This window comes from Talpa occidentalis, unplaced genomic scaffold (genome assembly GCF_014898055.3).
Source record: "Talpa occidentalis isolate TD23 unplaced genomic scaffold, MPIMG_talOcc4v2.1 talOcc4.12, whole genome shotgun sequence".
In the NCBI taxonomy this organism is placed as follows: domain Eukaryota; kingdom Metazoa; phylum Chordata; class Mammalia; order Eulipotyphla; family Talpidae; genus Talpa; species Talpa occidentalis.
Window position 1 is genome coordinate 83,055,800 of NW_023601212.1, and position 13,614 is coordinate 83,069,413.

At 40.4% G+C, this 13,614-nt stretch overlaps 1 protein-coding gene across 3 annotated transcripts in view; it reads left to right on the forward strand.

Moving 5' to 3' along the window:
* The window catches only part of WIPI2 (WD repeat domain, phosphoinositide interacting 2), a 34,086-nt gene that overhangs the window by 9,267 nt on the left and 11,205 nt on the right, over nucleotides 1-13,614 (forward strand). For all 3 annotated transcript variants that reach the window (XM_037507069.2, XM_037507070.2, XM_037507068.2), the window contains exons 3-5: nucleotides 10,918-11,087; nucleotides 12,813-12,909; nucleotides 13,335-13,432. In XM_037507069.2, the coding sequence (XP_037362966.1) occupies nucleotides 10,918-11,087; nucleotides 12,813-12,909; nucleotides 13,335-13,432 (365 nt within the window). The remainder of the gene's footprint in view (nucleotides 1-10,917; nucleotides 11,088-12,812; nucleotides 12,910-13,334; nucleotides 13,433-13,614) is intronic.

The window sequence follows — 13,614 nt, forward strand, 5'->3', positions numbered from 1 at the left end:
ATATTTATTCTGTATCCAAACAAAGTGCCTGAAGTGTGCGGTTAAATTTTGCCATCTGTTTGAAATCCACAGAACTTTCTCCCTTAATAGGAGACCCAGTACTAAGAAAAGGTTTAAGACTACCATAACCCGGTTTTCACTCTTTCTCAATTGAATCAATTTAATGACTAATCTGCTTCCTTGAGGTTTATTTAAAATGCATTGGTGCCTCATTTTTTCAAGGATTTTTTGATGGAACAAATTGTGACGTCTTGATAGCATCTTTAAAATATTTGCTGACCAGTATGGTAGAATCATGGTATATAGATTTCCTTATTAGTGGACCTTGGCCCTTAAAAATAGATGATGAAATGGACAAAGATAACTCTTGAGTGTTAATAGTTTAAAACTAAAGCTATAAATTCCTTTGTTCCTAGAACATTCTCTTTCTTTCATCTTTCACATACTTTTATTGAGTAGATAAAAGAATGTCTCCTTAAAAACAGAGTAGCTAGTAAATCAAGATTGATTTTCTAGCATTTTTCTACAAATAGTCTCAGAGCAAAAACCTGATGCCTTGATATTTAGTCCAGACTTTTTATAGGTTCAAACTCTCATAACTCCTAGTCATCTATTGTAAAATCAGATTTTTGCTCTAGTCACTATTACTGTTACAGAAAGAATGAGCCAGAACGGGTCTTAGGAAAATGAGATTGACAGTCACTTGTGGGTTTTTTTGTTTTGTTTGTTTAACAAAAAAAAAAAAAAAAACTTTGACCAGCAACTTTGGAAGAATTTTTTTTTTTAACACTATCTGTACTGTTGTAATATAAACTTTAGAAGAAAGTTGCAAGAACTCCCATAGCTTTTTTGCCTGTTGTTTATCCATGCCTCATTGGTTCTGACCCTCTGTATGTCCTCCTTTTGTTTGTTTGAAGATAAATAATGTGCAAATATGTGGTCTTTCTTCTTTGCAATCTTACTGCAAAATTCTACAAAGATACAAAATGAACAGGCTTTAAGTGGCACAGGGCTTAAGTCTCAGCGCTATCAAGCTATTGCCAGCCACTGCAGCATGTGTTCGATCACCGGCCAGGGAGCTACCCACATGGCGCAGCAGACCTCTCCTGTCTCACCCACTGCTCCCCTCAACAGTGTATTTCAGTAGATCCGCCTATTCTGCTCCCCACCCTGTCTCTCACCACCTGCACCTCTGGCCTACACCCCAGTTCTTCTACACAAAAATAAATAAATATTTTTTTAAAAAAGTACAAAATGAAGATTTATTGTGAAATTTCATGGATGTTTAGAAGGAAGTTTACTTTTTAGACTCTGCATTGTGTGTTTTATAAGTTTTGAGCTAGGCAAACATACCTCATAAAGAATTCAAATCTGAAACTTAAACATAAGCACTCTATCCCTTAGCTCAGCAAAAGTGGCTAGAGCCTACTTTGAATGTGGAAATCAGATATATAACACCTTTTACCAGCCTTCTTGCTTGGCCAAGGAACTAACCATCATTTACTTTATAGGCCATCATCTGCATCTTAAGACTTGAGAAATGGTGCTTTTTGACATTCTGATTTGACAGACCATATGTTAGTTGGAATATTAATTTAGTGAGATTTATAGTAATGGATTTTACAGGGGACAAACTCCTGTCGTTTTCTCCCTGCCTGAATCAGTTGTAATGGAAGATCCTGCTCTTGCATCTCTTTAAGAGCTCCAGGCATCCACCAGACATGTCTCGTTTAAAATTGTTATGTCAATTATTTAATGACTTTGTTCTTCCTTTCCTGCTACCATTGAAGTTTTTATTGTGAGTTCTACAGGACACCCACAAAAGCAAGACAATATTCTTTATTAAATCAAATAATTGATTTTTACATTAAGTTTGGACAGACAATCTTTAGGAAGAAAGTATGGCAGAGGCCACCTGAATTGGGCTCTCAAAGCAAGTCTTTAGACCCTGGAGTTCACTGAATTTATGTTCAGACCTGCTTGGTGGTCAGCCTGGGTGTTTACAGTGCTGTCTTGACAACAGGCCACTTGGACCAAGTACAAAGGTGCAACCTGGTTTCCTTTGCTTTTCATCTGATTCTAGTTCCCCTTAATCATCAGCCTGATTCATTGTGCACCTTCATTTCTCTGGGAGAGCTGTGGGCCTGTTTCAGGAAAGGTGACTGCTCTGTGTATGTGGGCCCTGTGCCATTTATGTATTTTAAAGTTCTCCTGGCAGTGAGATATAATGTAAGAATGTTACAGAACTTTTCTGAAATAATGCAGGAGGAAAACAACTCCAAATCACTAACAATGTATAAAAATAGGTTGCTTTATGAAAGGTGTGACCCTAAAAAGATCCAGGCAAATTTATTCTTAGGACTGAAGGAACTCTGGAAGGAATACTTTTGTGTTTACTATTGCTACTTGCAGGAAAGCGGAGCTCCTAGCTGCCTTGGGGTCATCTGCCCCTTCCACAGGCCTTGTCCTTTTTCTGATTCTTGGCTCTTTTGGAATCTAATGAACCTTACAGGTATTTGCCCCAGAAAAAAAAAAGACTATATCTACTATGTGATTTCAGCATTTTGGGAGATCACCTTAAATCCCTGAATGAATGTTCTAGGGTCCAGTCTCTCCTGCCTTAGAGAGGATCCCATTGAGGTTCCAGCCTGACACCTGGTTTCAGCTCTTTGTTCTCTGGCGTGGTTTTCTCACAGGTAACACACTTGCCCTGTGCATCTTGTATCAGTTGTTAATGTAATTGACCAAAATTCAATTTTCTGCAATAATCTGCTGAGTGGTTTGACTTTTTTAACAGCTTTTTTTGGAGTATAATTTATATAACATAAAAATCACCTGTTGAAAGTCTACAATTGAATGGGTTTTAGTGTATTTACTAAGTTGGGCAGCCTACCACAATTTAATGTCAAAAACATTTTTTATCATCCCAAAAGAAACCGGGTCCATTAGCAGTCACTCCCTAGCCCCCACCCCCGCCCTTCTCAGCCCTGTGCAGCCACTAATCTGCTTTCTGCCTCTATAGATTTGCAGCTCTGGACATTTCAGATAAATGGAATCATATGGGACATTCTTTAGAATGTTTTCAAGGGTATTCTTGTTAGAGCATGTATCAGTACTTTTTTATTGTTCAATAATAATTACATTTTGTGGACACATTATGTTTTGTTCATGGAAGTTTGGGTTGTTTCCATTTTTTGGCAGTTGCAGATAGTGCTGCTGTGAACATCACATATTGTTGTGTGGAGGTTTTTTTTGGTTTTTTTTTTGTTTTTTTTGTTTTTTGATTAGTAGGTAGATACCTGTAGGAGTAGAATTGCTGGGTGAACATCTTTATTTTGCTCACTTGTGAGTAACAGCTTTAAGATAAATTCCTGGAATTGGGAAACAGCCTCAATAGAGAATTATTTTTATTTTTAAATTGATAGATAGCTGTCAGGTTGCCCTGAAGAAAGGTAGTACCAATTTATGTTCCTATTAGCAGTTAATGAATGTCTATTTTCTTTCTCCCTGCTACTCTAGGCATCTTGATATTTATAAATCTGAGGCTTTAAAAAATGTTTCACTTACCTTTGATACATTTCTTAAATCATAACTGAAGTTGAACTCATATAGTCATTTCTTTTTTCTTAACTGTGTGTTTGCTTGCTTATCTACCGGATTGTCTCTTATTGACTCAAAGAAAATTAACCGTTTGTTGTGGGTTGCAAATATTCTTTGTTTGCTTTTTGACTTTGTTGACTTTTTTTCTGTTCTGAAGTTGAGTTTTTGTATATTCAGATGAGTCTTTTCTTGGCAGTCTCCTAGCACTGGGAGGATCTCCTGCTCAGGCATGCATACAGCATCCTCCAGTGCCATCTTCTATTTGTTTGGTGTCATGCTTCACATTAGATATGTGATTCACCTGGAATTTATATTAATGTGAGAAGATTTTGTAGGTTAAAAAAAGATTTTTCTTGTGTTTATTAGATGGACTTACTAAAAAAGGGGTGCAAAGTGGGGGTGAAACATCAAGACGATGAGCTTCTTTTTGAAACTTTGACAAAGAAAAAATAGTTGAAGATAAATGGCATAAGGTTAATATTTTGTTAAGGTGATGGGTATGTAAAGGTTTGTTCTCTTTTATGAATCTTTGCAATTTAAAGAGCTTTGCTGCCTCCATGCCTCACCCTCCTTGTTTTTAAAATTCTAAAGAACTCTCTTCAGCTTTATAAGTTTCCCCCAAATTTCATTTGGATGGTGAAAAAGCAAGCACCCTAACCCATTATTTCTTTACTTTTCCCCCACCTGCATTTAAGCAACTGCACTAGTCCCATTATTTCATTAATAGACATTTTCAATCACAGAAAAGTTTAAAGTATTATACAACTAATATCCATACACCCACCACTTAGATTCTGTTGCTAGTGTTTTACTGGACTTATCCTATTATACATACATCAGTCAATCTTACTTTGTGTATCTGCATGCATGGTACATTGCTAAGGCATCAGTACATCATTATATATTCCCTTAAATACTCAGCTTGTATATCGCTAACTAGAATTCAGTGTTTTCATTTTTTTTTCTTTTGAGATACAAATCAAAATTTTGGAATGTACAAATCTTAAGTAAACATTCTGTGAATTTTGACAAATACATATATTTGCGTTACCTGAACGATCAAACCTCACTAGTCCACAAAGTTCCTTCTTTCTCTCCCCAATCCATCCCAGCTCCCACCCTCTAAAAAGCAAGCAGTGCGCTGGGGTTTTCTACACTAGTTGTTTTTGCCTTCTCTGGGACATTATATCATGCAGCATGTACTGTTTTGATGAGGCTTCTCTTTCTTAGTGTAATTTTGAGAGCCACTCATGTTGCTGGGTATCTCAGTTGCCCGGTATGTGAATATGAATATGTCCATCCTCCTACTGATGGACATCTGGACTTTTCCAGTGTTTAGCTATTATAAACAAAGCTGCTCTGAACGTTTTTGTGTGTTTGTTTTCATTTCTCTTAGCTAAATACCTGAGAGTTTAATTGTTGAGTAGATATGCCTTTAGTTTTATAAAAAACAAGATTCTCCATCCCATTTCATATCCCTGCCAATGATGTATGAGAGTTTGGTTGCTCTTTATGTCCTTATTGACATTTGGTGTTATCAGTCTTTCAGATGTTAGCATTCTGATGTGTGTATGGTGATATCGCATTATGGTTTTAATCTGAATTTCCTTGGTGACTGACATTTGACACTTTAATGTATCATTTTCATATATCTTCTTTTGTGAAATGTCTGATCAGATCCTTTGTTTCTTTTTAATTTTGATTATCCTTTTATTATTGAGTAGAGTTCTTTAGATATTATGGATACCAGTTCTTGGTCAGATATGTTTTGTGAATATTTTTTCCCAGTCTGTGGTTTGTCTTCTCTTTTGAGCAAATGTTTTTAATGTTGATGATCTTGATGTATCTCCTGATTTAATTTATTATAATTTTTGCTGTCTATACCCTAAGAAGCCTTTGCCTACCATCAAGTTGTAAAGATATTTTCTGGTACTTTCTTTGAAAACCTTAGAGCTTTAGGGCCTCCCTGGTGACACAGAGGTTAAAGTCTCAGCTATCAAGCCATTGCCAGCCACTGAGCCTGAGTTTGATCCCAGCCAGAGAGCTGACCCACATGGTGCAGCAAACCTCTCCTGTCTCGCCCGCTGCTCCCCTCAGCAGTGTATTGCAGTAGATCTGTCTGTTCTGCTCCCTACTCTGTCTCTGGTGAATCCTCTCACCCCCCTGCACCTCTGACCTACACCTAGTTCTTATATGCATAAATAAATAATAATAAATATTGGGGGTGGGGAAGAAAATCTTAGCGTTTCAGTTTTTATGTTTAGTTCAGAGATGCATCTCACATTAATTTTTGTGTGATAAATTAATCAAGGTTAATTTTTTTCATTATGTATTCCTGTTGCATTTTTGTCAGAAATTTTCTTCCTTTTTTTTTTTTTTTTTGAAGATTTATTTTTATTTATTCATGCATATAAGAGCTGGGGTGTAGGCCAGACGTGTGGGGGCGGGGTGTGTGTGAGAGGATTCACCAGAGACAGAGTGGGGAGCAGAACAGGTAGATCTACTGAAATACACTACTGAGGGGAGCAGCAGGTGAGACAGGAGAGGACTGCTGCACCATGTGGGTCAGCTCCCTGGCCTGGGATCGAACTTGTGCTGCAGTGACTGCTGATAGCTTCATAGTGCTGAGACTTAATCCCTTGTGCCACCAGAGAGACCCCTCTCATTATTTTTGTGCCTAAAGACCATCCTTTGCATGTGGATCTATTTCTGCTGTTATGTTTTCTGCCATTGTTCTTTTTGTCAGTCTTCATAGTGTTCACTGTGACTTACACTAACTTTTGAGGTCATGTGGTGTAAGCCATTCAGCTTTGCTTTTTTTCAAGATAGGTTTGGACATTCTACATCCTTAGCCTTTTCATATAAACTTAAAAACCAGCTGGTCAATATATACCCAAAAAAAGTGCTGGGATATGATTGGAATTGCATTGGATCTAGGGAACAATTTGAGGAGACTTGATAACAATGTTGAGTAATCCAATCCATGAACATGGTGTATGGCTCCATTTATGTAGATCTTCTTTAATTTCTCTTAGTAACATTCTGTTGGTTTAGGTATTGTGGTCTTACATCTCTTGTTAAGTCTGTTCAAAATACTCTGGTTCTAAATGATATTGTAAGTGGATTTTTTTTTCATTACATTTTCTAATTGTTTACTGCTGATCTATAAAAATATTATTGGTTCTTGTATTTTAAACTTGTATTCTAGAACTTTGCTAAGTTCACTCATTAGTTCTAATAGTTGCTTAGTAGATTCCTTAAGGTTGCTGTAGAGACAATTTGACATCTTCTTCTGGTCCTAGTTCCTTTTTTTTTTTTTTTTTTCTTTTTCTCACCTCACTGCAGTGTGGAAGATTTCTATTACACAGTGAATAGTGGGCCTCTCTCTGCCTTGTTTGTAATCTTACAGGGAAGAATTCAGTATTTTCATCATTAAGTATGATCTTAGCTCCAGATTTTTCCTTAATGTCCTTTATGTATCAAAGAAGTTTCTTCCTAGATTTCTTAATATTCACCATGGATGAGTGTTGAATTTTGCATCTGTTGAATTGACCTGAATTTCCGCTGGTTAAATTTGAATATATTACCATAGCCTCAAATGAAGGCTCGTCAGTCCTGCTGATGGTTCTCCGTTTGTCTAATATGATTTTTCATACTATCTTCACTTGTTAAAATCTCCCATTTCTTCCCCCCACCTCCACCCCAAAGCTAATAACTGCTCTTCTTGCTTGAAAGAGAAACCGATGCTCATAGTATGGGATTTGCTTACATTTTCTCCTTCAGATGACTAGCCCACCCACATCGGTCATCTCATCTTCCTCCTCTTAAGTGGGAAAAAGGCATTCCTGTCTTACTAAAATCTTGCCTTCCGGTTTACTGTTTTGTTTCTTCAGTTAGCCTGTCTCTTACTGCAGTGTCGGTCTTTCCATTGGTATAGCTTGTTAATTCCCAAACTGTAATTTCCAGTAACCAGATATATCCCTCCGGCCTCTCCCCACATGCCTGCATTTCTTCATAACACAACTTCTGCTAGTTTGCCCAAGTTCTTTTTCCACTTCTTCACCTGCCTTCTACATTTCATTCTGCCTCCACTTCCCATCACAATTTGTCAAGGTCGCCAGATAACCGCCATGCTCACCGTTTCAGTGGGTGCTTGTTTCCTCTTAGCCACTCAGCAGCACTTGACACACTTGTTTATTCTTCAGACACCCTCTTCTGCCTTCTGAATCACTTGTCATGTGGTCATGGTTTTTCTCCTTGCTCAGCCTCTGTTGCTGTCTTCTTCCATCCCTGTCCTTGAACTCTCATGGGGCCCATGATGTTTGCCATGCTTGTGTATCTCTAGTTTGGAGCAGTGGCTCACAGTAGGTAAATATATGTATTGAATGAGTGAAGTAGTAAGTGATATTGCATCAAAGCAGTAAGTTGCCCTCAACACTGAATTAGCAAATATGGATCCATTGCTTCTAGAATCAGGTTCCTGTAAACTTCTGTTCACATTTTTGGTACCTAATGAATACTTGGCCTTTTATCTGTGTTTTTTACAGACATTTTATTTAATACATATTGTTGATTTATTAGCAACTCAGAGCAACAGCACTGTAACCCATGCTGAACCCATCTCACCTGACATCTGCCATTTCTCTGGGAGGTGCATCACAGCCTGCTCGCACTCAGGAAGTATAGCAGGACTTCAGCACTGTGATTGGGGCCATTTTCAACAGTGAAATCACTAACCAAAGCACAAAAGTATAAGAAATAGACCACAGAAACATCATTTGTTTACAGTATGAGATCTGAAAGAAAGGTGGTATTGCCTTGTTTGAACTCAGTTGGAAATGTGTTCTTCAGTGACTACGTTTTTAACCATTCTGCCTGGCCAGGAGTGACTGTGAAAGCCCTCCACACTCCCCTGTATTTATTTTAGGGATTACAGATAAACTCTCGCAGCTATACAAATTCACAAATGCAGAATCTATGAATAATGAGGATTGAAATAAGTTCTTTTCTCTTTAACTTAGAAGGCCAGTAATTTTAATAAAATGTATTATTTATTCACAAATCAGTTTGCCTATACCAGATTCTCTAATATGTCTCAGCCCTAGAATTAACAAAACTGAAAATACAACTCTTATTTCACCATTGAGAAGGTTGGCACAGGGTCTTAGGCTAATTAACAGCAGAGCAAGACTAGAAGCTGATTTTTAAACTGAGTTCCATGAAGGACTCCCCCCGCCTCAGGCACCTGTATCCCTAGTATTCACCAGGTATATGGCACTTGCCTAGTGTACGTAATATTGGAATGAATATACTGAGTTGTACCAAGAGCAGTTTCACTATTTAGATGTAACTCTTGGGGTGATGGCACCACCCAAATGGGCTGTCATGAATAAAGTTAGCCCATCTTCAGATATGACCCCATTCAAGAGGTTATTGTTCTGTTGGGTATTTGTAATGGTGAGTGTTGGGAGAATACTCTGAACCTAATCATAAGGTCCATTTTCAGTCATCCAATAAATGTGTGATCAACCCCTTCTTTGGCTGGATGCTATGAGATCTGGGTATGCAGTGTTTCTGTCCTGAGAAGCTGAGCTCAGCAGGGAACCCTGCTTCTGAACATGTCCAGATAACAGATGGGCCTGTAGTCATTTCTAGAGTGAGAGCAGAGATTGCGGTTGATTAATAAGTCAGTGCACCCCAAACAGTTACTAAATCTTGACAAAAGAATGGGGGCAGCAGGAAGGCAGGAGCCTGAAGAGTAAGACTCCAGACAGTGATGGAGAAAGGACCTGCATCCCCACTCCCCAGCAGCCTACCACCTTGGAGAAATGTGTGGTAGTCTGGGAATAGCAGCCCTGGAGCTCAGCCTCCAGCCCCCCTCATCCACTGGCCATACTTGCCCAAGGGAGAGTGGCTGATCAGAGAACATGAGTGTGTGGTCCTAAGGGGAAGGTAGTTTTACTGCAAATAATTGACATTCTGGGTGAAGTGTCTGACTGGCAGGCCCCAGAGGCTGGACAGAGTTCCAGACACTGGAGCGGCATCAAGGATGAAAACACGGAGCGCCTTGCCCTTCTGTGCAGCAGGATGGTGTAGTTGTGCCCTGCAGTTGAGGTTCAGATTCTGAAAGGGATTGGTGGCTCCTCCTTGGGCTGCAGCAGAACAGCTTCAGGCACCTTATTCTTCTGAATCAAGGTGTTAGCTTGCTGCCACGGCAAAGAGGTGAGTGAGGTTTGTCTTGGCTGGCTGGGGAAAGGTGACTGATGAAGTGATGGCAAAGCTTAGACTCATACACTTGACTTTACCACTTCTCCAATCTAAGTAATAGCACAGCCTTAGCAATTTTCCCCCATAAATATGTGTGGTGTCACTTTGGATCTGAATCTGAAGCTAACACTCATCTGGTGCTGAACACATTAGGCAGGTGTGGGTAGTCAGTGGAGATATGGGGGAAAGTAATCTCTATGGGGCTACTGTATAAGACACTATGTGCAGTTTTTAATCTACAATCTGCTGAGTAGGGTGTATCCTCATTTTAAGTGGAGAGCATGGAGCTGAGGGGTATGAAATACTGGCATTGAGCCTGCCCTGGCATTTCCTCCTGTGCTGTAACTGTGATCCCTACTTCACACATGAGGAAAGCAAGACTTAGAAAGATTGATCCATTCAAAGACTATATGGGGGAAGTCCCTTTCCAAGAGCAAAAAAATCCTATACTTCCAAAATACTAATAAGGAAGTAAGCCAGTGGTACGTCAATTAAAAAAAAATAAAAGCTCTCTGGGGGTCTGCCCCATGTCAGGTCCTGTTTCAAATGCAAGGGATACAGCTGTGAACAGGAAAATGAACCTTTGTCATCTTGGCTCTCAAGTTCTGGAGTGTGTAAGAAGTATACAGAGAGCAGGCAAACCAGGGGTCATGGGATTGCCAGGGAGGAAAGAGGATGGTGGCCAGATAAGAGAGTCATCAGGGGGCCTCCCTTTGACAGAGGTGAGGTGGGGGAAGTTCTGAGGAGCTGGCATTTGAGCTGAGGTAGGCCCTCCTTGCAGAATGCAAAGGTGTTACTGGCAGGGAGACCCTCAGAGTGGTTTATCTGAGGTGCTTAAAATGGTGAATTTGACCCCAGTCTATCCGTCCCTGAGTGCATCATCATTATCCCCTGCTGCTCTGGGACCACGTCCTCAGCCCAGCCCTGTCATCATACATCCACCACATACCCTGTCGTGTTCTGCTTTGCCTGAGATTACACTTAGACACTCATTGTGTGTGCCCATTGACATGACTACATGCACATTCGTATAATTTTTTTTACTTTCAGCTGATACTGAAGATGTGTGCATTGTAGAAAGATTGTTCTCAAGCAGCTTAGTGGCCATCGTCAGCCTCAAAGCTCCTAGGAAGCTAAAAGTTTGCCACTTTAAGAAAGGCACTGAGATCTGCAACTATAGCTACTCCAACACGATCCTGGCTGTGAAGTTGAACCGGCAGGTGAGCAGCACTCTTATTTCAGCCAAACTACCAAATGTGCACTGCCCCACATCTCAGTGTGACTTTTCACTTGTCTCCACCATTCCTGGGTTTCCTTCAGCACCTCTGGGACAAAGCTGACCAGACTGCTGAACCCATTGTTTCCAGTCCCTCAGCTCTGGCAAAGGCATTGCATGCAGGGACCCTCCACCTACTACCCTGACTCCCTCTGTTCTCGTCTGGACGTCCTGCTGAAGCCACTCCATTTCTGTCACCTTCTATTCATCCTTCAAGACACAAACTTGACCATTTTCCTGGATACCAAGATTCTCATAAAGAGTTGAATCACAGTTTATTTGCCTTTCTTTGCTTTTATGTTACTTTAAAAAGGGGTGAGGGGATGGCTTCTTTTCCCTTTTTAAGCTGTTAGTCTAACTTTTAATTGAAGAAAACTTACCTCATTTCTTTAATCTTCCCCAAAGCTCACAGTAATGTCTGACCCAGACATAGACTGGGTGACTAGCACTTGTTTATTTCCTGAGACTGTCTCATGGCTCTTGCTTTCTCACAAAATACAGTGCTCTCCTGAAGGTTTTTAGCATTCTCTATTTACCACCAGTGTTCTGTGCAAGGAGGCTAATAAAGCAGCCAGAAGGAACATATGTGACTGCAACTGGTGTACTTGGAAATGTGGTGACCCAAGGCTCATTGGTTGAAACTGAGGAGTGATCTATTAACTGAAAAAGTTGGCTAAAATTGGAAACTATGGCATAACATGTTGACATTTTTTTAAACTGAAAACATGCAGATGTGCTTTCACTACCAGCTGGTGTAGAGCCATAGATGTGGCAAAGTGTCTGTCTTGTGTAAATCATCCTCTGATGCATCAGCTGCCAGCTCATTGATCTTCTTTAAGACAGAGCAAGAACTTAGACATCTGCAAAGCAGTGTGAGTGCAGAATGGTTTAAAACAGGGTGCTTTTAAACATGGCAAGTTTTACTTTCATTTTCCCTGTGTCATTCAGCATTAGGTTTTTAAAGCAGCTTACTTTTACCAGACCTATCTAGTGCACTTAGTTTCCATGAGGGGAAGACAGAGTAAAACAGAAACAACACTTCGCCCCCTCCCCCCAAAAAAAAACACTTTTCGGGCCTCCCCGGTGGCGCAGCGGTTGAGCGCTGGGTTGCGAAGCTGCCCGCAGCCTCTACAGCGCTGGTTCGATCCCCGGCTGCTCCCCAGCCACTGGAGGAGGGTCCCACATGGCGCGCAGACCTCTCCTGCCGCCCACTGCTCCCCTCAGCAGTGTACTTCCGTCCTTCTGCCTGCTCTGCTCCCAGCTCTGGCTCTGGTGAATTCTCTCACCCTCCCTTGCTTCTGACTATACCCAGTGCTTGTATAAATAAATATATAAATAAATAAATCTTTAAAAAAAAAAAACCACACTTTTCATAGCTATAGTTTAATGGTTTCTGTAATATGAAATTAAATTGTATCTATGAAAATCCGAATGTGGTGGGACAGGCGTAGCTGGCTTGAACACCACTTCACTGCTGGATGAGGAGCGCAGTGCCAAGGAAGTGCCACCTGGTAACAGCGAGCACCCCTGTGCTGCACACATCCAGTCTGTTCAGTGTTCTGGAAAGCACAGAGTGTATCTTAATCCAGGAGTTGGTTACATGAAGATTGGGAGCATGTGCTGTAACAATGGCTCTTTCTTCATGGTTTTTGTTTTTTGTCTTTTCTAGAGGCTAATAGTGTGCCTGGAAGAATCTCTCTATATACACAACATTCGGGACATGAAGGTACTGCATACAATCAGGGAGACCCCCCCAAACCCTGCAGGTAAATGAACTGAAGATGAAAATTCATTTTCTGATTCAGCCTCCTAAAGATAGGTGAGAGGGATCTCTTTATAGGTCCCACAGATGTAGACAGGGTTAAAAGTATTGAGCCTAAATAAAGCTACCTGCCTGCTAATGCTGCTCTTTGGCCACATAAACACTGGCTTGGTTAGCTTCTGATTTTGAAGTTACTGGTCATTTACGCCCAGGGCCTTTATTCTGTTTTTACAGTGCTGCTTACTATCACCTAAGGTGGCGGTTTTGGGCGGAGGTTGGGGGGTAGAACTTTCATAAAAACAGCACACCAACCAAAGTTGTATCAGAGCTTGCTTTGATTTCTACATTCTTTGTTAAGTAAATGCTAAAGAGTTTCTAACCAAAATCCTCTCGACGTAACTTGGCGCTTGCTCTCTGTGTGACTCACAGGCTTGTGTGCGCTGTCAATAAACAACGACAATTGTTACTTGGCATACCCAGGCAGTGCAAGCATCGGGGAGGTGCAAGTCTTCGACACCATTAACTTGGTGAGTGCCTTTAGTACTTGCGTAGTTGTTTGTTGGTTTGTTGGTTTGTTTGTTTAAAGTGACTTTTTCTTCAACACTGCTGTGAATTCTTTGATGTCCCAGCTTTGACTCAACAACAGTTTTCACTGCTCCCCTCTTAATGCAAAACAGTCTGGATAATTCTGCCTCCAGCTGTACCACTC